Source organism: Enhydra lutris, unplaced genomic scaffold, assembly GCF_002288905.1.
Source record: "Enhydra lutris kenyoni isolate GAN:26980312 unplaced genomic scaffold, ASM228890v2 scaffoldscaffold68, whole genome shotgun sequence".
Lineage (NCBI taxonomy): Eukaryota > Metazoa > Chordata > Mammalia > Carnivora > Mustelidae > Enhydra > Enhydra lutris.
Window position 1 is genome coordinate 6,537,592 of NW_019154152.1, and position 26,320 is coordinate 6,563,911.

A 26,320-nucleotide genomic window follows, 5' to 3' on the forward strand; every position below is an offset into this window, starting at 1 on the left:
GTCCTATATTGGCCCTACAAACATGGATCTACATTTTATTAACATCCACAAATGCTCTGCAACTGCTCTGGAATGCTAAAATTATTCAAAAGGTAGCGTTCATCATGATAGAAATAGCATGTTAGAGAGAAACATAATGCTTGGATAAAACTGTTAAAAATGTGCCACCAAGACAAGAAATTCATAAATATATTATTTTATGTAAGTACTTATAAATACACATGAGTCTAAGCCAATCAATCAATATTATGAGTACGTTATTTGTCTATTTGGGAATGCTTGTCTATTGGGGCATATATGGTAAGTTTTACACGGTTAAAGGGGAAAAGGAAGAAATAGAAACCTTAACAAAAGAATAAGAAAGCATGAGCAAGGAAGACAAAAACTTGAAAAAGAACCAAATGGAAACCAAAACAAAAAATGCAACGCTGTAGTTTCAAGTGAAGTGGACAGATTAAAGAACAGAGGACAGATTAAAGACAAGAGAATTATGGAAGTGGGGGTGTGAGAGAATGTGGAGAATGAAGCAGAGGCAACAAAGACAAAACCGCTATGGACTTCGCTATGGACTTCTCACAGTTGAAAACTTGCATCTTCTCATTTTGAAGACATAGACTGCATCTCCAAAAGGATACATGTCAAAACACACCCACCCTAGAAACCACATGGTAAAACTCAAGAACACCAAAGATAAAGAGGACACTTAAAAGCAACTAGAGTGGAGCGCCTGGGTGGCTCAGTGGGTTAAGCCTCTGCCTTGAGGCCCAGGTCATGATCTCAGGGTCCTGGGATCCAGCCCCTCATCGGGGGGCTCTGCTCAGCAGGGAGCCTGTCTCCCCCTCTCTCTCTGCCTGCCTCTCTGCCTACTTGTGCCTCTGTCTGTCAAATAAATAAATAAAATCTTAAAAAAAAAAAAAAAAAAAGGCAACTAGAGGGATGCCCGGGTGGCTCAGTCGTTTGGGTCACTGCCTTTGGCTCAGGTCATGATCCCCGCTCCTGGAATCGGGTCCTGCATCGGGCTCCTTGCTGGGCAGGGAGCCTGCTTCCCTCTCTGCCTCTGCCTGCCACTCTGCCTGCTTGTGCGCTCTCTTTCTCTCTCTCTCTCTCTCTGACAAATAAATAAATAAATAAAATCTTTAAAAAAAAAAAAGCACAACTAGAGATAAAAGGCAGATAGTCTACAGTTACCTTGTCAACAGACTTCTTGTGGGCAATAAATCCCAATAACCACAAAGTATCATTTACAACCTGTAACCTGCATGAGATAAACTGGAACTCAAGATTAAGTGACGGTGACTCATGCAATTTATTCCTGATGGACTTTTTAAGGATCTCCTTCATGAAGAAGGAAACTGCACCAAGCAAGGTATGGCATGAAAAGAACTGATTATGTTGGAGCAGTTGTTAACATATTTTGTTAAGCAAAATAAACACTGTCAATTAAAAATCACAAGAATTTGGAGGGTATGAATCAAGATGATGCTGGAATACTACACAAAAATAAAGTGGACGACAGGGCAGTGGTAGAAATCAAAACCTTCTAAGAGTCAGGTATATTAATGAGGAAGAACTCCTCTTCTTTAAAGATACTTATCTTTAGCCTTCATGGTCAGGAGACATGTTAAAAATATAAGTATGAGGGGCGCCTGGGTGGCTCAGTGAGTTAAGGCCTCTGCCTTCGGCTCAGGTCATGATCTCAGGGTCCTGGGATCAAGCCATGCATCTGGCTCTCTGCTCAGCAGGGAGTCTGCTTCCCCCTCTCTCTCTGCCTGCCTCTCTGCCTACTTGTGATCTCTGCCTGTCAGATGAATAAATAAAATCTTTAAAAAAATATATAAGCATGAGCATCAGATGACTAGAAATAGATATTTTACTTTCTAGCAGAGGTTAAAAACAACAATAGAGGCCAGCAAGACAAAGCCAAAAACAAGTTAAAAAAAAAAAGTTAAAACAGAGAAATAATCCTTAAAATACCTGTATAGCAGTTAAGTACAATAATTATAAATGTATTGGGGTGCCTGGGTGGCTCAGTGGGTTAAGCCTCTGCCTTCGGCTCAGGTCATGATCTCAGGGTCCTGGGATGGAGCCCCGCATCGGGCTCTCTGCTCAGCAGGGAGCCTGTTTCCCTCCTCCCCCTCTGCCTGCCTCTCTGCCTACTTGTGATCTCCCTCTCTGTCTGTCAAATAAATAAATAAAATATTTAAAAATAATAATAATAATAGGGGCACCTGGGTGGCTCAGTGGGTTAAAGCCTCTGCCTTCGGCTCAGGTCATGATCCCAGGGTCCTGGGATCGAGTCCCGCATTGGGCTCTCTGCTCAGCAGGGAGCCTGCTTCCTCCTCTCTCTCTGCCTGCCTCTCTGCCTACTTGCGATCTCTATCTGTCAAATAAATAAATAAAATCTTTAAAAAAAATAATTAAAATTGTAAATGCATTAAACTCACCTATTTAAACTAACAAATTTGAATAGAAATACATCCAATTCTTTGATGTTATTAAGAGAGACACACAAAAAAATTATGACACTAAATGAATGAAATATAAAGTATTCAAAAAGATATAGCAAAGGACTCCATATATTAGAGCATTGGGTCAAACTATTGAAAACAGTCACACACACACACACACACGCACACACACACAAAATCACTGGGTGAAATTATAAAAACCAAGAAAAAAATCATCCGAATGGTCCTGTAAAGAATAATTTAAACTGTCATCTGTTGAACCATTTGAACCACAATTTAAATTTTTTTCCAAAGAAAGTATCATGCCCAATGTTTTTATCAGTTAGTACTGTCAAATCTTCAAGAAGTGACTAATCCTACTCTGTGTTGCGGAAGTGAAGGAAGGGACTGCTCCCAGTATTCTCAGTAAGGAGAACCCACAAGCACAGCCTGTAGATTGGAACAGCACAACTCAGCAGCCCTGAGTGCCACACAGGGAAATCCAGGCCTTTTCACAGATGCACCTGGACACATAAATTCTGAAAACCAAATCTATGGTAATTAAAAAAAAAAGAAAGAAAGAAAAAAAGGTAGCACATTATGACCATCAAACCTGGGAAATGGCAGATCAAGCAGACCTAAATAGGAAATAATAAATACAGCGGTGATCAACCAGGACAACAAAGGACTGAGACCTCTGCCCCCCAAAAGCTAGACAAGGCGCACTGTGTTCAAGCACATGTGAAGAACTTTTGTCCAAACTGGCAACAGATGTGTTAGAAGGACTAAAATAAAAAAAGACAAGAAATAACAGGTGTTGGTGAGGATGTGAAGAAAAAGGAACCCTCATATACCATTGGTGGGAATATAAATTGTTGTAGTCACTGTGGAAAACAGTATGGAGTTTCCTCCAAAAATTGGAAATAGAAATACCATATGATCCAATAATTCCAGTATTGAGTATTTATCCAAAGAAACAAAACCGCTAATTCAAAAAGACATACGCACCCCTGTGTTTATTGTAAGATTATTTACAATAGTCAAGATACAGAAGCAACCCACGGGTCCACGGAGAGATGAATGGATAAGGAAAATGTGATATATTAATATCACATGCAGCCATAAAAATGATGAGATCATGCCATTTGTGACAACATGGATGGACCTAGAGGGTATTCTGCTAAGTGAAATAAATCAGACTGAGAAAGATAAATACCATATGATTTCACTCATATGTGGAATCTAAACATACACACAAATGAATAAACAAACAAAAAGCAGAATCAGACCTATAAATACAAAGAACAAACTGATGGTTGCTGGGGGAGCAAGGTGAGGGTGGGCAAAATGGGTAAAGGGGAGGGGGAGATACAGGCTTCTCTGTTACAGAATAGGCAAGTCACCAGCATACCTAAAGGCACAGCATAAGGAATCTAGTCAATGATGCTGTAACAGAGATGTATGGGGACAGATGGTAGCTACACCCATGGAGAACAAAGTGTTAGGTACAAACTTTTGAATCACTATGTTATACAGGTGAAACTAACATAACATTGTGTGTCAGCTATTCAAATACATTCAATAATATATTCAAATTAAAAAAAAAAAGCTGACCATAGACTAGGCCACACAGGAAGTCTCAATGAGACTCAAGAATCCTATTAGGGGGATCTATTCCTGTCTCCCTATTTCCGTGGAAAGGAAGGGTGGATGCCACTGTAGCCACATTTGTGGCCTTGCCCCTGCCTCCCCTCACTCAACTTCTCCTCAAAGGAGGAACACATCTTCTGACAGGAATACTGACAGGGGGCCTCTCCTCTCCCCAGAGCTGCTCATCCCTGGATACAAGCCCTGTCCTCTGGCGAAGCTTTCTCAGACCAGCTCTGCTCCACAAGGTGGAGATCTTTCACTGGGGATTCAATTCCATTTCCTGTGTAAGTGTGTGTGTAGGATGTCTGGTATTCAAGATCCTGATGGTGGTCTTCAGGTCAAACTAACTTTCCTAATGGGTAAAACTAAGATAAAGCCACTTCTTCTCTTTCCATCTGACCACTTTGTCTAGTCCTTAATTGGTTTAAAACCAAGGAAGGGACTAATGGGATGTTACTTAACGATTACCATGGTAGATGAAATGATGACATCCCTACTCCCTGAAAAACAACCATGTCCTTAACCATGAAATCTATGTGTTACCTTGCACTGCAAATGGAACTTTATAGACGCAACTAAGGTGAAGAATTTTGAGACAGGGCAGTTATCCTGTATTGTTACTCATATGCACTCTTAAGTGAGAAGAGGGAGCCAGAAGACTGACTGGGTCAGAGGAACAGGAACCCTGCCACTGAGGGTTCTGAAGATGGAGGAAGGGGACAGCGAGCCAAGAAGGTGACAGCATTATAGCGGAAATAGGGCAGGCAGGGGCAAACTAGTTGTACAGAGAAAACCCTCCAAGAACACCCCCAAATTTAAAAATCCATGCACACCCACTCTTTTATGCAACTGAACTGACAGAAATCTTCAGAGCTCAGAACCTGGGGGTTAAGAGAGCATTTGAGCTGGTGTTTGCCCTGTGCACCACTGCCAACTCCCTGATGGCCTATCACCTGGGCCACAGGCCACTCAAGGGGGACAGGGAACAAAGCTAAGGCCTAAGCACAGGGAGAGGTCAGAGGGAGAGCTCTGCAGAGCCGGGCTACCAAAGGGCACTACCTTCAGTCAACTAGAGAAGCCCACCCCACAGGAGGACACTGGGTCTTGACTCTGGAGTAAGAGCACATGCAAAGAATTTGATGTTTTAAAACAATAAAAAAGGGGAGGGGGTCAGGGAAGTACAGAAAGTGTGAGACAAGTAGACATCAGACAGTAAGTAGATAAACAGTCAAATGAATTGTCAAAATAGATATATACAGACTAAACTGACCAGTTAAAAGATAGATATCGTTAACTTGGTTAAAAATTGAAAATGCAGCTCTATTCCTCTGGCAAAAACTACACCTAAGACAAAGGCACACTGAAAGTCTGTGATTGAAAAGGATGGAAGAAGGATAATACCAAGAAGATAGTAACCAAAAGGAAGTTGGGATGGACTGATTAACATGAGACTGAACAGTCTTTAAGACAAAAAGCATTGGGGCACCTGGGTAGCTCAGTTGGTTAAATGTCTGCCTTCTGCTCAGGTCCTAATGGGATGGAGTCCTGCATCGGGCTCCCTGCTCAGTGGGGAGCCTGCTTCTCCCTCTGCCTCTGCCTCTCCCTGCCCACTTGTGTTCTATCATGCTTTCTCTCTTTCTTAAATAAAAAGATAAAATCGTTTAAAAAAAAGACAAAAAAGCATTGCTAGAGATGCAGGGTGTAATTATATGATGAAAGCCTTCACCAGGAAGTACTAATTCTAAATGTGTATTCATATAATACATAACACAGCTTCAATATATAAGGCAAAATATTCAGAATTACAAGGAGACAAAATCCACCATTTAGTAGAATATGGATTTCTAAGAAACTGATAAGCTCAAGCAGACAAAAAACAAAACAAACAACAACAACAAAAAAACCCAGTGATGGTAGCAAAGATTTAAACAAAGTGCATGTACCGAACAAACAGAGAACATTGCACCTGATGACTGGGAGAAGGCACACACCTTTCAAGCATGCGTGGGAGAGTAAGGACCACTGACACTGTTATAGTCAAGGCCAGAAAGCAAGGATCAATAAATTCCAAAGGATATGTATTAGAGACCACTTAACCACAACACAATGAAGTTAGCAGCCTGGTGAAAATATCGATTACTGATTGGCTTTTTAATTTGGTTTTTAAAAGAGTACGGATACCTTTAAGTAAGTAAAGAAAAAAGATAAAAACATTCAAATAAGTTAAATACGAATATAGTAAGTACAGCTACAGAATGCAAATTTATCTATAGATACAGTAATGGTTAATTTTATGTGTCAACTTGGCTAGGCCACACACCCAGATATTGGATCAAACGTTATTCTAGATTTTTTTTTTAAAGATTTTACTTATTTATTTGACAGAGAGAGACACAGTGAGAGAGGGAATAGAAGCAGGCTTCCCGCCGAGCATGGAGCCGCATATGGGGCTCGATCACAGCACGCTGGGATCATGACCTGAGGCAAAGGCAGAGGCTTAACCCACTGAGCCACGTAGGCACTCCTGTGAAAGTATTTTTTAGACAAGATTCACATTAAAGTCAGTATACTCTCACTAATGCAGGTGGCTTGCCATATGTGGGGGGCCTTGTCAAATCAGTGGAAGGCTGTAACAGGAAAGGAATGATCTCCCTGGAAGAAGAAGGAATTCTGCCAGCAGATAACCTTCACATTGGAGCTACAACAATGGCTCTTCCCCAGATCTCCAGCCTGCTGGCCTGGCCTATAGGTTTTGGACTTGCTAGCTTCCATAATCATGTCCGCCAATTCCTTAAAATCAATCAATCAACCAATCTCTCAGAAATTCCCTCTCTCTCCACACACACACATTGGTTTTGTTTCTCTGGAGAACCTACATAAATATACATATTTATCTATTTACTATCTCTTTACATAATAAATAATATATACAAACATATCACCCACATATAATGGAAACTAATCAGCAAAGGCAAAAGTCATTTCTTTGAAAATAATAATCAAAACGATAACACTGGCAAGCGGTACCTGGGTGGTACCTCAGTTGGTTAAATGTCCAGCTCTTGACTTTGGCTCAGGTCATGATCTCAGAGTTATAAGACTGAGCCCTGCGTTGGCCCCATACTGGGCATGGAGCCTGCTTAAGCCTCTGCCTTTCACTAGGGTCATGATCTCAGAGTCCTGGGATTGAGCCCTGTATCAGGTTCTCTGTTGGGCAGGGAGCCTGCTTCCCCCTTCTCCTCTGCCTGCCTCTCTGCCTACTTATGATCTCTCTTTTTCTATTAAATTAATAAATAAAATTTTTAAAATAAAAATCCTCTCTCTCCCCCTCACATTCTCTCTCTCTCAAAAAAAAAAAAAAAAAGGATAACTCTGGCAAGACAAAAAATAAAGGGTACAATTAAGCAATATTAGGAATATAAACAGAGACATAACAAGTGTAGCAAATCTTTAAAAAATATGATAGCTAGGGCACCTGGGGTGGCTCAGGTTAAGCAACTGGCTCTTTATTTCACCTCAGGTCATGATCTCAGGGTCCTGAGATCAAGCCCCAAGAGAGCTCCACGCTCAGCATGGAATCTGCTTGAGATTTTCTCACTCCCTCTGCCCCTCCCCCCACTCAGGAACGTGCACATGTGAGCATGTGCTCTCTCAAATAAATAAATAAATCTATCTTTAAAAAAAAAAAAAATATATATATATATGATAGCCATGTTTATGCTAATAAAATTAAAGACCCTGAGGCACCTGGGTGGCTCAGTAGGTTAAGCATCCGACTCTTGGTTTCCACTCAGGTCATGAGCTCAGGGTTATGAGACGGAGCCCTTATCTGACTCCCGCTTGGTCATGGAATCCCCTTCAGATTCTTTCCTTCTTCCTCTCCCTCCCCCTCAGCTCCTCCCCCCACTTGCACCTGTGCTGGCATGCTTGCACGCATGTGCATGCTTGCTCTCTCAAATAAATAAATAAGATCTATAAGAAAAACCCCAAGAAACAAAATTAAAGATCTCAGTAAAATGTACAAATGTTTAGATAGATATAACTTGCCAAAACTCCATTGAGAATTAAAACCACTGTTGATGACCATGAAGAAAAGAAAATGTTTCAATAAGAAAACACCAGGTCCACTTGGTTTTGTAAGGTCGGTTCCTATACCCATAGCTATAGCAAGTACTGAAGGAAGAAGTGATAATACCAATTTTACTCAAACTCCTTCAGAGAATGGAAAATGAGGCCACGCAGCGCTGAAGCTGTGGAGGAGGGGCTCTGCCGGAGAGAGGAAAACTCAAAATGAAGGCTGTCGAACAGTGCTTGCCGCCCTGGTCCACTTTGATCTCATTACATAAAGATTAGTCTCTGACACCTCAGCCCACTGGACACCTCCAAACTTCCCCTCTGACTGTCCCCGGGTCAGAATCGGAGCCCAGCACTCTCAGCCTGAATCCCGAATGGGAAACAGGCCAGTTTCAGTTCTGCCCCTCCCTTACCGATGACCACTGGGTGCTGACCTGGCTCAGAGAGGGCCTGGACAAGGCCAGTTAGCAGAGCATGTTCTCAGCATGGACTCATCAGCAGCCTTTAATGCCACAGCTGAAGTCATTCAATAGCCAAGGTGAATAATCTCAGTCTTGACCAGAACTTTCTCTACCCCCAACCTAAATCTTTAAAAACAACAACAACAACAAGACCCTACCCGGACACGAATCAGAGTTAGCAGAAAGGCCCAAAGCAACCTCTTTTTTTAACAGGTTCCTTTTGACTATTCCTCATCGGTGAGTACAGCCTGCAGATGACTGTCTGCGTGACCTCCTGCTAGTGAAGAGGGATGCGTGGTCCTCTGTGTCCTGACCACGGGATTATCTGGTACTATCACAGAAATGGCCTTACAGAGCAGCCACTGAACCTGTTAGCCCACAAATTAAGCCTCACGCAAAATGAGAAGATGTGGCAGTCGCTCTGGGTTACCCAGAAGGATGTACTTAAGCAATATATAGTTCAGTTGCAATTGTCAAGAGTGTAATTCAGTTATGGTATGATCTGCAGGCCAAACCGCAGGGATTAATCAGGAGCAAGAGCAAAGGTTAACATCCTGCTGGAAGCTAACAACGGTCTTCTGTACGAGGAACAAATCATTCTGACAAGGGGGCTGGGGTCTTTAAAGTCACCTCTTTCCAACTCTCTGGCATAGAATTTTGGGGTGCCAATCAAGTATCATCATACCCCGGAAACACTCATTCAGCTTTTAAGAATTCAGCCTTAAGAGGAGTTTCATCTCCTAGTCATGTTTCTGCTTGCAAGGCCTTTCTTCTCCTCACACCTCCAGAGCCACTGGGAGCCTGAAGGGCCACCATGACACCTTTTATCCCCCCTTAAAGACTTAATTACAGAAATCTTGATATCACATGCCCTACATGTACTCTTTTTGGAAAGAGTTTCAGAAAGTAGAACTGAGCCTATCATAGTACAGAGTAATTAATAAAGGGAAACCCTCATTCTGTACTGTTACAACTATGAACCATCATTACTGAAGGAACGGTGTCCATTTTAGGAGGATTCTGTGTTGTTTTTGTGTAAATGATTGCTACCAGGGTGTGCAGGGAGCCTGTAAAAATTCCTTCCGTTTGAAATAAGTGGTAATTGTGTCTTCAGAAAGTGAGAGAATACAGCCCTTGGGTACTCCTTTGAGCACCTTAACATAATGCAGAAGCAACTGTGTTTTGGTGGTTCGGCATCACTGGACATCATTCAAGTTAACACGAGGGCAGAAATGAGAAAGGATGATGTAAATGTTCACCTAAAAATGTCATCTCCGTGGAACTGGTGGCATCGTGATGCGGTGATGCAGTTTTCAAACCTTTTCTTGGCTGCCACCCTTCTGGCAAAGGAACCCTTACTTGGAAGTCTGATGTGTAAGACAGACAAGAGCAAAGTCACTCTGGCTAGGGTATACGGCAAGAACAGAACTTGACCCCGCTCTCAGTTAACTCTTCTCTACAGATGGCCCCACAGAGCCCTTAGGGCTCTCTTACACATCATCATAACACCAGTGCAGGCAGGAAAGCAGCCCTGAAGGGACTCAGATGGCCCTAGACTCAAAATTTTGACATTTACCAGCACTGTGACCTTGGGTGGTAAAAATCATGTCAGTACTAATCTCAACCAAACAAATAGTAACTTATACCAACTGAGTACTTCCTATGTGCCTTATTTGCATTAATTTAATCCTCTCAATAATATTAGATAGGTACGAATACCATTATTTTATATATGAGAAAACTGAGCTCAGATAGGGATTAAACACTCTGCCTAAACATCCCACAGCCAGTCCTAAGTGACGGAGCTGGGATTCAAGCCCCAATAGTCCACACTAACAACCACAAAAACTCTTAAGCTCTTTGGTCCAGTTTGGCCCAAACACCTTGAATATGAGGAGGGTATTAATAATCTTGCAGAAGAGTGTCCTATACAAAGACATTCAATAATTATCATTCCTGGGCTCCTAGATGGTTCAGCTGGTTAAGCATCTGCCTTCAGCTCAGATCATGATCCCAGGGTTCTGGGATCCAGTCCTGTGCCGGGCCCCCTCAGCAGAGAGTCTGTTTCTCCCTCCACCCCTCCCCCAACTCGTGCTCTCTCTCTCTCTCTCTCTCTCAAATAAATAAATAAAGTCTTTTTAAAAAATTATCATTCTTGTCATCACAAATGGTGTGGAACGTATACCCTCCAGACACTCACTAATTACCTCAATGTTCAGTTATCTGCCAAACAGCTCCTGTCAAATGTCTGTGTGAAACAATTACTACTTGAAAGATGGTTCACAGGATATGCCAATCACCAAATCTTCAGACAAAACTAGTAACTGGTGAGCCCAGAAGAATGAGTGAAGGGCACCAGAGAAAATAATAAACGAAATTCAGTGCACAGCCAGAGAAGAAGACACTGTAGAAATGAACAGCTGGTGCCTAACCAATGAGGAGAGCCTGTTCACAAAGTTAGATACAATGTGTATGTGACAGTACTTATTGAACACCTAATATGTGCTTGCAGACCTACTGAGGTGCTAGAGATGGAGCAGCAAAGCCTCGGTCCTAGTGGAACTTACAATCTGGTGTGGGAGGCCAACGATACACAAAGAGACAAATGGCAATGTAATAGGTCAGGTGGTGATCAGTGCTGTAAAACAATATAAACAGGATATGAGGACAGAGTGATGGGGGGGAATGCTAATTAGGGAGGGTCAGGTTAGACCTCTCTGATGGGATTGGGTGGCAGAGATCAGACAGAACGTATCTGGAGGACAGCATTCTAGTGAAGGGGGCAGCAAGCACAAAGGTCTGGAGACAGCTGTTATGCAGGCTTAAGCAAGATAAGTCAGGAGGAAAGTGGTAGGAGGTGTGGTCATAAAGGCGGCCAAAGGCCAGGTTGGGTCTGAAAGTGCTGGCTCCATTGAGGACTTCAGATTTTATCCTGAGATGGCAAGCCACTGATGAGCTTTGGAGAGAGGAATACTGTGATTTGATGTACATTTCAAAGATCGCTCTGCCGCTCTGTGAAAGACAGCCTGTAGAGGGCCAGAACAGGGCAGAGACCACTCAGAAGACTGCATGAAGCTTGCAGCCCTGCATGAGTCTAGCAAGGCATGTACAAGCCTTACTCAATGAAAGACACAAAACTCAAATGGGTGAGATGAGGTCCAGAATAAATAAGAACTCTACCATGTCCCTAGAGAGGATGTAATGTAATAAAGATTTCTTTCAATCTCTTGTTACTTTATCAAAAGCTAACATTTTAGAGTGCTCGTATGTGCCAGGCACTGTTCTTGGCACCTTATGTGGGTAAACACGGCAATCCTCTAAGGTGGGTACTATTATTATTCCCATTTTAAATATGAGGAAACTGAAGCCTGGTCAGGTAAACAGCTTGCTGTAGAGCTAGGATTTGAGCCAAGCAGCCTGGCTGCAGAGGACCCAAAAAACACAAGGAATCTTCAACACACAATCCCACCCCCACCCCAGGCACCAACACCCAGAATGCTCAGTGAGTCAGATTCTCTCTGCAGGGTAGAAGCAACAGCAAATGCCTGGCAAGGGGCAATATCAGGTACCCACACACACATCCTGGGCTTTAGCCACACTCAGCCTAAGCCCCTATCCCCAGCCTCCTCCAGCTGAAGCTCCACATGAAAAAGAGCAAAGTCCCAAAGAAGCATGTCCGGCATGGCAAATCAGGCCACTGACTTGTTGGGTCAGGGGCGGAAAGAGGACCTGGGATTTTTGGGAAAGATCTCCAATGACAGGTTTATTCTAATCAAGACGGTCTTGGGCTCCCCCTATAGAAGAGTTAAAAAGCCCAAACAGCTCACTGGCAGCCTTTTTCCAATTAACCAGTTTTGCTGGGTCTTTTCTAGGGAGTATTCCTAACTGGCAAATGTGAATGTTAAGTCAGTTATGATCGGTTTAAGATACAATATGGCATAAAGAGCATTCTCTCTCTCTCTCTCTCTTTTTTTTTTAAGATTTATTTACTGGAGAGAGAGAGAGAGAGATCAGGAGCAGGAGGGGCAGAGGGAGAAGGAAAGAGAGAATTCTCAGGTAGACTCCCTACTGAGCACAGAGCTTGACATGAGGCTGGATCCCAGGCCCCTGAGATCATGACCTGAGCCAAAATCAAGAGTCAGATGCTGGAGCTCCTGGGTGGCTTAGGTCATGATCCCAGGGGCCTGGGATCCAGCCACATGTCAAGCTCCCTGTTTAGAGGGGAGTCTGCTTCTCCCTCTCCCTCTGCCCCTCCCCTTACTCACACGTGATCTCTCTCTCTCTCTCTCTCTCACATAATCTTAAGAAAAAAAAGATGCTTAACCTACTGAGCCACCCAGGCGCCCCAAGAACAATCTTTAGGTGGTGAGGTCATTTGACACCACATGACCTCCTGAGTCCCAAACACACTGGAGACCAACTGGGGAAGGGAGCTGACACAAGCACTCAGGTAGCAAAGTCGCCACTTTTGAGTTTCGCTTCAGCTCGACTATGATAAGCCATCATGTGCTCTGGCCAGTTTACAGTAAAAGTGATCTTACTGCAGCCAAATTGCCGTAGAGCCGGGACCCACGCCGTGTCGCAGTTCAAGGCCTGCCACCGTGCAGGCACCCACACTGTCTCAGCAGCCCTAACCTCACCCAGGCATCAAAAACTTCCACGAGCCCGAACTCCTACACAAACAGATGGCATGTACAATGAAACACAACCCATCTACCGAGGGGCTTCTCACTGTGCCAGGAAGGAAGGTCAGAGGACAGAAAACGGTTCCTCTAGGATGGAGGGTGAGCTGTGAGTCGTGAGGGCTCCCTGCACATACCTGCGATGATCCCGTCCATTTGCTCCAGAGCGGCTTCCAGCGCGTGGCTGGCATCGGAAGCCATGACTCTTTGCCCCTCGGTCTCCTCCTTCTCCTACTGGAGATGCAAGCACAGAACAAAGGAAAAGTTAGAGAGGTCCACAGGATGCCTGCAAGACGGCAAGCCCTCCTTCATCGTCATGCCACACACCCTCACGAGAATCCTAGCATGGAACCCCCCGATTCTGCCAGCCCTGGAACCTTGCCCTCCTGGCACGAGTGCTCTGTCTCCATGAACCTTTAGCATGTGATCCCACTCACTTCTGAAATTAAGAGACTCAGTTAACTGAGTCCCAGGTTCCAGAAGTTGCAGCCAGCATGGGGCGGGGAGGGGGGGAGAGCCGAGGGGGTGGGGGGGTGGGAGTGTCCCTGTGAGTCAGGGAAAGTGACCCCAGAGGACATTCCCTGTGGCAGCGGGGATCACCACAGTCTCCCCAGGCACCAAGCTATCTCCCGGCTGCCCTAGGCCAGCACCTGCAACGCTTTTGTTGGGTAGTTGTGATCTGGGATGAGACCTCCACCACCACTTTCGATTCTCAGATTGTCAAAAGGGCCTGGCCTCAGAAGGCTGCCGGCACAGTGTCATGGGGAGAATTCTGTCCCAGGAACCTGGAGCCCTTCTTACCATTTTAGTTCTACTCTACCCAACACCATGCAGGGCACAGCATCCCATCTCCTTACGACTGAAGAGCATCTCCAAGGACACCCAGTACAGCCATTACCCCCCCCTCCCCACTGAGTCTCCCATCTAACGGGGAAGATGCCAGTTGTACCGTCTCTGGTCAACTCTGCCTCTATGAAAGGTTTTTTAGCTGAACTGCTTTCCTGCAGCCTCTCCTCATTTTCCTTGCTTCCCACCCATTCCCTGGATGGCAGGGAGAGACTGACAAGAGTATTTGCAATCTCTACCTAGTTCATGTCTATAAACTGAAGGCAGGAGTTCTTTGTTCCTTTAGCAAAAGCCGTCCATGTGCCCAATGGGCATAAGCACTATGAAGAACAGAAGCTGGGCTACTCTACCCCAGGATGGCACGGGTCAGGAAACAGGGGGTCCTGAGCGTCTCTGCTCATGTTCCCTGTGGAGATGGACTTTCAAAGAGAAGAAAGTAAAGTGAGCAGACACAGAAAAGTGGCTTTGGAGATGGTGCAGATGAAGATTTTAGGACCACAAAGAACCACAGGGGACAGTCCTAGGCAGCAGCAGTTCAAATAATCTGGGTTCAAACACTGCTCTGCCATTTACTATGTGATCTCTGAGCCTCAGTATCCTCATCTGTAAAATGGGTATAATACCAGCACTTGCATCACCAGGTTGATGTCATGACTAAATGAGGAATTACTATTTCATAGAAAATATTAATACATCCCTTACAGATAGGAAGTGCTCAATATAAGCTAGCTGTTTTCCTTTTTGTTTCTGAAGTGAGGCAATAATCTCAGGATGTATTTGTGCCAAGAGAGCTCACTGGAGGAGACTTTAAACTCAGTGGGGTAGGCTTAGGGAGGAAGAACCCAGGTAAGTCCAAGAGGCTGGTTCCCCTGGGCATGGCAAAGAGAGATAACCAACGATGTGTGTGAAGGCGGAGGGCAGTGATTCATAGGAGCAAAGGCCAAGGAAGGTTCGGGAACAGGCACTGGGCTTCAGTAGGCCAAGAACCATTGCACAATCAACTCGGGAATGAGAATGGGAGCTTGTAGAGGAGGTGGGAACCTAATGGGCACCTCAGGGCTGTGGCAAGAACCAGGCAAGGCTGCAGCAAGGAACAGAGCTGCCCCTGCTGAGAACAGCAGCCAGGACAACTGGAGACCCCAAATGCAGTGTGCAGATCTCAGAGCTTGAACAGAAGAAAGCTTGGGTTGGGGGGAGTGGGGAGAAAGGAGAGGGAACAGGAAACAGGAAGGGGGGGGTGGGAATGGGTAGCAGAAGTAGGACAATAATCAGCACATTCCCACCTGTTCAGAGATACTGAAGGTCTGAAATACTTCCCTCTAAGGACTTCCTACTACTTCGAAAGAAAAATCCAAACTGCTCACTCCCCGGGACCTATGAAACAGGCAGTGTAGGAATCCGGTCAGGCCAACCCCACGCTGCTCTCCTCACTGCTCACGTTCCAGCAGCACTGGTCTCCTGTCTGCCCCGAAACACTCCAAGACCTCCTCTGTAACTTTCCACCTGCCATCCCCTCAGCCCTGAGCATGCTTTCCCAGCTCTCTGCATGGCTGGTTTCTTCTCATCTTCCAGGTTTCAGTTCCCATGTGTCTTCTAGAGAGGCCTTCCTTGAACACCTCCATCTCGAGCAGCCCCTGTGAAGCGTAGCAATTCTAAAGTATCTCGTCCATATACTTGCTTTCTTGCCAACTGTACTTGCTCGCTCTCCCCATAGAGGCAGGGGGACTCTGTCTGCCCTGTTCACCCCTATGTGCCCCATGCCTAGCAGAGTGCACAGCATGCGGAAGCTTATGAGTGGATCCTTGGGAGTAAATGGGTAGGTACATTCCACCAACGTCCCCTGAACCCTGTGCCCTCAAGGACCAGGCAGACTAGTGAAGGCAAAAGTATAAACAAAGAATTATGACGCAGTATGAATATATGCTGACTGAGGCAGGTGTGCAGCTTCCCTGAGTCTTGAGGGATGAGTAGAAGTTTTCTCAGAAGATAAGGGGGAGAAATGCATTCCAGGCAGAGGGGGTGGAAAAGTAGAGAAGCATGTAAGGGCAGGATGGAGTTGGCAAATATCAAAATGGCTGACAAGATTCTACTGGGGCAGCCAGCTGCTCGTGATGAGTCAAAACCTTCCACAGAATTCACGTAAGTGTGACAAGGGTAGGGAATGAGAGGAGCTTGGGAATCACACCACCACGTCAGGGGTCTAGATGCCGGTACACAATACCTCAAGTGGCCTCAGATGTCAACATGACAGGTTTTTGAGAAGAAAGGTCTCCTATTTCAACAGACAGGCCCCACAGGGGGCCTTACTACCAGGGTGACAGGGAGAGGACAGCTGGAAGGTGTCTGGCCCAGAGGGCCCAGGCCATGTCCCCCTGCAACAGAAGGGCCATAAAAGGAGGCCCATGGCCTTCTGCCCAGTGATGAGTTTGTACTTGGCAAACAGCAAGTTGGGTGGACCCGTGGGAGTGGTGTGAAGTGAAACGTGAGTCAAAGGTGTATCATATATACATCCCGGGAGCCTGAGCCAGTAGGCTGGGAGCACTCAGAAGCCAGAACCTGTTTAGGGCAGCTGACAAGCTCAGTACTAGACCTGCTGGGTCTGAGGTGATGGCAGGACACGTGGGTAAGAAGGGGCCCCACCAGCCACTGTCATAGGGCAGCTGTGAGGTGTCAGTGGTGTGGGGGACAGAGAGACCTTGGAAGGGCCAAACATGCCATCAGTGTGAGGCCTCCAGCCCCCATCTGTGAGTGCAGACACTCTCATCAGAACAGGGGAGCCACAGGGCTGCTAATCATTCCCACTCTGGCAGCTAGTGACCACTGTCAAGGTTAAAGCTTCTATCTGTAACACATGATGGTACAATCATGGCCCTCAAGGACTTGGGGCCTCAGAGGCAAACATGTCAGGTGGCAGCATTCAGTGTCTTGTTACTCCCTGCGGGGACGCAGCACCTCTCTTGAGAGCCTGGGTTCATCAGGGATGTGAGGCTTAAGTTCATGAAGCTCCAGAAGGTGGACACATGGATGCTCCTGGAGAGAAGCGAGGTGAGAGGTGACAACCCAAAGCGGCTGGGAGAGAGCCACATTCTGGGAAAAACTCCAAAGGCCCAAGGGAAAAGCAGGATAAGCTCTAAGCCGGTGGTGGGGAGGTAGAAGTGAAATCACATTCTCTACCAATGACAGAAGACCCAATCAGGGGCCTGACACAGCACGGACGCCAGGGAAAGAGATAGCGTGCCCAGGGAACACTGCGGCATCCCAGGAAGGAGAGTGGCAGGCGGAGGATGACAGTGTTCTTAATGACCTCAGTACAGTGACAGTTGTTCTAGTGGCCACAACCAGCTCTCATTCTCTCTGGAACACCTGGATGATTCACAGGGCCCTGCCCTGGATGGTAGAGGAGCAGACAGACTTCTCTCACCAAGAGATCAGCTCTGGCTATAAAGAAGAGGTGGGAAAGGTTAAGAAAATGTGTAGCCTATGTACCGTTCACCCTTCCCTTCAGCCACAGGCCTCTCCAGATGCTGCCATCCTCCTATCTGTGACAGTGTCCCACTAACACAGAACCTGACCCTCTCTGCTACCAGCAGGGAGAAAATGACTCTGTAGCTGCAGCCAATACGTGACAGCCATGTTTTTGGAATGACAGTGTCCGGTGACAGATGTCACAGCCCCCCGAACTACACTACACAAAGGCCAGCTGGGCTCCTGGACCTTGATCATGGTGCAGGATTAGGGGTTCTGAAGTTTAGAAAGTGAGCCACAATTAGCCACCCATTATCTGGTGCACTCTCAGGCGGGCGGTAATTTAGATACTGCATTAACAGTAATTGTAGATTAAGATAAATCTTGGGCAAGTAACCTTGATTTATCCCACCCAAGCTGAAGTGCAAGCTTCCATTCCATTTTATAAAGTACTTTTCTCTCAGTAAAAGTGGTTAGAGCTGCAAGTGTTTCAGGCAGGCCGCCCATGGCCTGGACAAAGGAAGGAATCAGGAACAGATCCAGAGTCACTGGTATCCGTACTCCTCCAACCAAGGTCTCTATGCCATGGGCACAGCTGAGTCAGAGCTGGGACCTGACTCTTCGGTAGCTGTACCCAGGTGGAGGGGTGGGGGAGGAAGTAGAAGGCAAGGCTTAGGGAAGGAACCCTCAGCCAAGAACCTGCCACCACCAAACTTAAGACTCGTCACACACGTCCTCCTTCCCCACACGGCCACCAAGTGGTAAAGAAGCATCATCGTATCACAACCAACCAAAGCCTTTTCCCCACAATTTATAGGTTACCCAGAAACCAGAGCTGTTTTTAAATGGTTATTTTAAGAAATACCTCTTGCTATCCTTATGCTTGGGAGACAGCTTCTTAACAACGTACAGGGAATTTATCATTTTGGGATAAGGGAGCAAGAAACCATTTTCAGTATTTAAAAAAAAAGGAAGATGAAAGAAGACATACAAGGGAAATTGATGGCCAACATTCTCGATCATATCCCATATCAACTAATAACACCTTTATTTTCAGAGCACAAAGAGGAAAGAACATGGGTTTCATAGCCACAGTCTCAAGTTAAAACACACGCTCTGTAGTATAATGGCTGTGGGTCTTTAGACAAGTTATTGAACAACCCTCTCAGACTCAACGGTCTCATCTATAAACTTGCATTGTTACCAGTGAAAGCAAACAAGATCAACCTCAGGGAAATATAGCAGACGGAAATGAATATCTAATTTAGCTATCCACAGCAACAACAGTAGAAGAATTTATTTTGGAAGCCATAAGCTCATAAGGACACGGAGAAGTGACAGGAGACATAAGGTCAACGGCTCTGCAGCAATGTAAAAGGGCAGCTGGTCCATGTTAGAGAGCTTCCCAAAGTTCAGGGAGAGATTCTCCAGGAACATGAAATTCACAAGACACCTCATGCATGAGAACACGCAGAGGGATTTATATAATTAGTAAGGAATTTGTTTAATTCACTGATAAGAAAACAGAAAACCAAGCAAGTGACCAAAGAACTGCATGGAAACCAAAAAGCAAAAGTAACCCCAGACCTTATCTAACCCAAAGTGCGTGAGCAGTACCGTGGGGACGGATCAGGCTGGTGGGCAATGGGAGTGGGGCTGGAAAGACAGCCAGGATTCCTCACCTCCTAGAGTGCGAGCTCAGAAGTCACTAGATAATGACAACTGTAAAAAAAATAACAAAGCAGCAGAACGAGCATCTTTTCAGCAATATGGATAAAAATACTCAAAATTGTAAGAGGAAGAGCAATGGGGATGGGTAGGTAGGGAGACAACAGCTGTTTTAACAAATCATGTACAATCATTTGACTGTTTAAATTGTGTAGATAATCCTAGTGATCAAAATAAAAACAATCCAAATGACTTAAAAAGGTAATATGCATGGTGTGCCTGGCACAAAGGAGAGACTCGGTGTGTGCTCCTTCCTCCTCTCCCGCAAGTGTCTGTAGCTACTCGCTAGTTTATCCACCGCTGACTCACGTAATCCCCATACACCACTTAGGGACTCTCCCACTTTGCCCATGAGCAAAAAATTAGGCAGCTTGGCTGAAGACACACACCATCCTTCCACTTTACCTCTGAGGCAGGAACCCAGTACAGGGTTTTGAACACAGAAGCGTCTATGATACCTTTACAAAAAGGAACACTTTGGCTAAAAATGAACAGGGGTGGTAGGGGGTACAGTGCACTGGTGAACACAGGAAAACCAGGTGAGAGATGAAGGTAGCTTGGACCAGAATGATGGTGGTAAATGTTCTAAGTCTTGATATAGGTTGAAGGCAAAGCCAGCAAGCTATACTGACAGTGGACATGAGAGAAAGGAGTCAGAATGACCATAAACTTTTTGTTTTGAGTCTCTGGGAGACTGGAAGGGCTGCAGAAGCAACTGGAAGGAAAAGGGGATCAGGAGATTGGTTTTGGAAATGTTCAGTTTAAGATGCCTAAGGTTTGGGGGGGGCGGGGGTGTGCCTGGGTGACTCAGTCAGTTAAGCGTCTGCCTTCAGCTCAGGTCATGATCCCAGGGTCCTGGAATAGAGTTTACTTCTCCCTCTCCCTCTGCCTTGCCTAACACATGCCCCCACCCCGCTCTCTCTCAAATAAATATATTAAATCCTTAAAAAAATAATGCCTAAGGGGACACCCAGAAAGATATGCTGAGTAAGGCATTTGGAACTATGAATCTGATGTTTGGAGGTAAGTCTGGCTGGAGAGAATTTGGGAGCCTTCTACACAGAGATGGAATTTAAAACAACTGCATGAAGTAACCTAAGCAGTGTGTGGGGCGGAGGTGGGGGTGGGGAGGAAGAAAGGAAGGAAGGAAGGAAGGAAGGAAGGAAGGGAGGGAGGGAGGAAGGGAGGGAGGGAGTGGGGGGAAGGAGAAAGTAAAAGCAAGAGGCCCCAGAACTCTCTGGAACACTTCAACAAAACCATCAGGGAGAAGAACCAACAAAGGGGACAGAGGAGAACAGCCTGGTGAACTGAGAAAGTGCTGTCCTAGAAATTACACAGAGGGTTCGGGATGGAGAGTATGCAATCAGAAGAGTCAAGGTCCACTGAGTCAGACCAGAGATGGTCTCTCTCCCAGTACTCGCTGCAGGGGTGATCTCACCTGCTCCCATGGCCTCACCTGTCCCTGCATTACCTCATCCTAGACTCCCACAAGTGCCTCCTACCTGGCTGCCGCCTCCAGGCAGCCCCGTCCATCTACCCTGCACTAAAGTGTCACCTGACTCAGTGGTCCTCAAACACTGGTGTTCATCACAGTCACTGGACAACAACACAAGCACAGAGGTCCAGCCTCACTGAAGCAGAAGACGGCCTGACGTTTGTATCCTGCCTAGCTCCTGGGGTGACTCTGATACTGAATGAAGCTGAAGAGCCGGAGAGAGAAGGCAAACACAGCTCCAACCAGGCACTCTCTGCTTAGAAAGTCTCCAGGGCTCAGCATCAGCCTCTAGAATTCATGCCTTTTGCCACATGGACTCAACTTCCTGGGCTGCAACTTTAACTTCCATCACACCCCTCGGGCCAACCTCTGCCCAAACCAAATGTCTTCTCATCAGTGGACAGACTATAGTTAGTTGACTGTACCAGTTGCTTCCCTGCTTTTCACCCAAGCCAGTAGCTTTCCTCGCTATATTCCCACCTTCTCTTCTAGCCAGTTCTTCCAGGAAACCAAACTTGATCCTGCCTACCTAAACGTGACCTCCCCTTCTATTTTTCTTTTCAGGAAAGGGAGGAAAGAGGCATAGCAGAGCCATCTCCCCTGAAACTCTTTCTGTGTGTCTCAGCCCCTGAGGGCACCCCCAGGGCACCCCCATTCTGTAAGTACCCCCACTCCAGCCTTGTACGACTGCTCACCCAGCTCGTACTCCAGACAGAAAGTGAAGGACCTATGAGGTAGTCAGGAGCAGGCACTCTTGTCAGGCTACATTTGGACCCACACTCCTCCTGTCATGGGCTATGTCCTTGGGCCAGTTCCTTAACCTCACTCAGCTTCATTTTCCCTATTTATAAAGCGCAGGTGAAAATATACATATTCTGGGATTACAGGGACTCGGTGAGATAATGCAGGCAGAAGTCCTCTGCACATAGCTGGCTGGGAGTTTACAACCACAGCAGCGATAATTCTCTCAGTCACACTTGGCCCCTTCCTGAGCACTAACCATTTCACCCTACCTGATTTTGCTGTAAGGCCCCTTCAACATGCAACATTTTAGCCCATGACCCCATTCCACCTACTCAATTCCCACTCCTTGTTCAAGGCCCAATCCCAGCGTCATGATTCTAGGGATCCCCTCCCATCCCCCACATGGAAGTGACTGCTCTCTCCCCCTCTCCATGCCCATGACAGACTTCCCTCACAGCACCTGGAACTCTCTAGAGCACTGGCCACTTATGTGTGAGACTCCTTTGCAGGCAGGGCAGTGTCTCTGAAGCCCAGGGCTCAGCTCCACCTCATGTGTGTGAAGGGACAGACAGAAACACACAGTGCCTGGGGGAGGCAGCTGAAGCTGACCAGGGGCAAAATTCCTCTCCATCTGTGGTTCTTAAAACAAGTTATTTGCTTCCAAAATACAATGGGACAGGTATAGGATGGACATTCCCCTTCCACAAAGGAGAACATGGATGAAACAAAGAGGTTGCTGGTCTAAAGTGGAAGCTGAGAGGCTTCCATGGGTACCAGGGGCCCTGAAAGGCCCAAGGCCTGAGGTTCTATCCAGTCTGGAGGTCTCTGCCCCCAAAGGGAAGGGCCTGATGAGGAGGAAAACCACCCCGGCAGGGCCCACAGACACCGTCTCTGCAGCAGGCCTGAAGGACAAGGCCACAGAGGTTGACTTTCCATCAGGACAGAGCGGGGGATGTCAGAACACAGAGCAGTGGAGCAGGACAGGGGTCAGGGAGCTGAGAAAGCCGCTCTTGGAATTGCTGATGGCCTGGAGTGAATATCTGAGTCTGATAAAGGGAAGAGGTGGAGCTTGGATTTTTTCTTCTAGGGAACAGAAGCTTAAGCAGCCTCAGGAAAATCCGCCCAGGAGAGAGACTAAAAAGCCTCCAAAGGTGAAAAAGCCACTGACCTTGTGGCAGTGGAATCACAGTGTCAGTCAATTCTGATACCAAACATCCGTCTGGTGTTTAACGCTTCGGGCTGCGAACATGTTTTCCACACACAGGCTTCTCACTGCCACCTAACCACCCCAGGTCAGGCGGCTCGGTTTGGTCAGCCAGGGAAGCTGAGACTGGGAGGCGGAGATGGACCAGAACAGCCTGAAGGGCCCGGAGCCCAGGCATAGGCTGGTGGTGCCAGGGCCAGCGGGGGGCGAAGGTAGTATTTCCTGCTTAGCGTCTTTCTTCCCCACAGTGCCAGGTTAGTGAGCTGTGGGCGCTGGGCATTCCCAGCCCCTCCCCACTGGGCAAGTTCCAAAAGATCCCTAAGAACATTTGTGCTGGAGCCCAGCTCCACAGAACCCACTGGAAGGAGTCCTTTTTCTTTCTGGCCCTTCCACTGAAAACCTAGCCCAAGCCCTGTCATGTGTCACTGCTCCTCCACCGAGCTTGTCTGGCACAGCCAAACCCAGATGCTTCTACTTAGGCTCAAGCCGTCCTTCCCAAACCACAGCCCTTCACACAAGGCTCCACGACCCCAAACAGCCCTTCCACCAACACGCAATCCTAGGAGACGACTCGGTCACACAGTTCAACACCCTCCTCAGAAGAATGCAACAAATAGCATCGGGGCAGACAACCTCACCTCCGGGTGCCGTGAGGCCAGACTTCCTCCCAGCTCAGCTGTCCCCCAGACTCAGGCCAACATCCTCCCTCCTGCTCGCAAGGGCAAGCTTCTTCAGAGAAACACCACCCTCAAAGACATGAGCATGAGACACCGCGAGCCCAGCCCACAAGGAGGAGCACGGGGTCTGGCCAGGAAACGGGTATGAGCCAGCGTGAGGTTGTCATGGCTCACGCCCAAACAGCACATTGGACCTTCTGGGCTTCAGGAACACCAAAGAGCTGATTTTGGGTTCCCGTCCAGGTCTCTGCTTAATATTTTTAAACACTTGCTTCCCCTTCCTCTGACTGTTCTCACCTCCCATTTCTGCTCTTGACATTCTGCCTCCCAGCTGGTCCTTTTCCCCAATTCAAGAGCTTACTGTGTTGAAGAAGCCACAGCAATGTCAGTGACTGAGGCCATGGTAATCTCAGTGACCAAGGCCATGAGCCTCAACCCATGCCTGCTGAGGAAAGGTTGGGCAGATCTCAGAAGACAAGAGGGGCAGGTACTCCAGCGAGGAGATGGATCGAGGAGTGGGGCAGGCAGGCCAGAATCTGTGCCTTTGGGAAGAGGGAGCTGGGGAGCCAGACAGTGTCCAAGGGACAGAGCATCACCAAGCCCCCACCAAGGCGCCTCTTACCACTGTGCTTATGGCAAGCCCATCTGCATCTTCACCAACGTGGGGGCTCACTACAGCTACTTAGAGAACTTGGGATGGAAGGTTCTTTCCCTTCCTTCCGAGAGTCTCAGAAACAGGAAGTCTAAGGAGTGGACATAAATGAGTGTCCCCTTCCAGGCTGGGATATGAAGGACCACGCCTCAGCCACACCACCACATGCCAGAAGATCTCGCTGCCTGCCTCGCAACCCCGAGCCAGCCCCAAGCCAGCTAATGATGGCACGCTACCTTGCACCCTGGTTTCTGCCTGTGTGTAAACACTGCCAGCTACAGGGGCTCACAGAGGGTTTCCCTGGGCCGACAGAAGCAGCAGCTCCTGTGAAAATACTTTGTCCTCATTCCCTCATTTAATCTTCCTGGCCATCGTGTGATGGATAGATTATAATTATCAGGCCCATTTTACAAAAGAGGAGCCGAGATGCAAAGATGTTAAGATGCTGCCTGAGGTCACATGGTTGCTGACAGGCCTTCTGTGGAGTCTGGTCTGTCAGCCAGGTCCCTGCTCACTCGCCCACCACACCATCTCACCCCGCAGATCTGCTCTGAGCAGTGAAGGCTGGGAGATGGGAAGCTGGTCTCCATGTCCAAACAGACAGGGTTCAGGGCACTGGGGCTAAGTGACTACTACCTCGGCCCTTCACCTAGTATCTTCATGGGGACTGTGTGCGCTGCCCTGAACCCCCTCAACTCTGTTACAAGATCATATTTCACTCAGAAAAAGACAACACAGAACAGAAAACAGTAGTCATAAACATGCATGATCCATAAAAATCAACATATATATAGATTAATTTATCCATTTAACAAATACTATTTGTACCCATTACCTGTAAGACCCTGTGGTAGATGCTAAGAGGAAATTAATGAATGTTATTGATCTACCAAGGGCCCAAACTCTTTCATCTTTCATCCGCATTAATTAGAATGTAAACGTTGCTTGTAGAACCGGGCCTCTATGTGGGTCCAAATGGCAGAGCCAACAAAATTTGGCTTTTACCAACTTCGGCTTCAGAAATGCATAAAATAATGGTCTAATTTTAAAGTGGTCATGGTACTCCTTTGAGAGAAGAAAAACACCATTTCCCTGAAATTCCCATTGTCTCCAAAATTAAGTCCGGATGGTAATTCAGTGCTGATGTCAACTTGACAATGTCACCAGCTCAACAGGCAAGTCACAGGTAAGATCTTCCATGGCAGTGACTTGCGAAGAGAAGCTGAGCTTCAAAATTCGACCATTTGCCGATCATTTTGTGGATAGTAAGGCTCAGTGTGACACACACTCATTCAAGCGGATGGACAGTCAAAGGGAAGCTGCTAGGTGCCTGGCACCATGGAGGCCCCGGGGATTCCAGAAAGACACATGCGTGCAACAACACAGCACCCAGTGCCCCCCGGGAGGGAGGGAAGCTGAGCATGCTCAGAGCAAGGCAGCAGGAGGAAGGAGTGACGAGTGCAGGGTGGGTGACCCCAGAAAGCGTCAGAGAGGGCAGTATGCAGAAATGGGAAACGAGAAAGGAGTGTTAAGTACCCTAAGGTATGCTGGGGAGCAGGTATGTGCACGCACGCATGTTGTGTGTGTGTGTGTGTGTGTGTGTACACACTCATGTATACCTATAGCTTGGCATGACCAGAGAACTGGGAAAGAGTGAGAGCAAATGAGGTTAGGACCAGTTTATGAGGGGTCCCTCGCCTCACCTCTCCTAGAACTTGGTCTTTACACACCAGGCAATGGGAGTCACCACCAGGAAGCCTCCCATCCTTTTCCAGCAATAATGGAGCAGGATGCAAGGATCTTCTCCCTGAGAAGAACCAGGCCATGGCAGCCTGTCCCCTCCACTGACTACCTCAGGAGCCCTCCCACACTCTCCCCTGACTCCATTTCTCCTTCAGCACCCCGTCATTCTGGACAGCAGGATGGGGCCTTGCCACAGGTCAGCAATCAGCACACAGGACCATTTCCTGACACCCACCCAGGCACCACCCCAGCTCAGAGCACCTCTGAATCATGAATCACCCCCATCTCCCCCTGCCTGGGGAGGGAGATCTTTAATCTGGCACGCCCTTCCTACCAGACTCCCCTCAGTGCACTACCACATCTTTTACTGGTGAGAAACAGAATCCTTCACTTCCCCTTCTCTCCTCCTCAGACTTCCCCTAATCAAGCCCCATGGAGGCCCAGCCTCTCCA

The 26,320-nt window shown here is 47.0% G+C and overlaps 1 protein-coding gene across 6 annotated transcripts in view; it reads right to left on the reverse strand.

Annotated features, from left to right (window-relative positions):
* LOC111159412 (PPFIA binding protein 2) overlaps window positions 1–13,537 on the reverse strand; it is a 115,887-nt gene extending 102,350 nt beyond the window's left edge. For all 6 annotated transcript variants that reach the window (XM_022521854.1, XM_022521852.1, XM_022521853.1 and 3 more), the window contains exon 1: window positions 13,452–13,537. In XM_022521854.1, coding sequence (XP_022377562.1) covers window positions 13,452–13,515 — 64 coding nt within the window. In that variant the 5' untranslated portion in view covers window positions 13,516–13,537. The remainder of the gene's footprint in view (window positions 1–13,451) is intronic.
* Window positions 13,538–26,320: the final 12,783 nt, after the last annotated feature.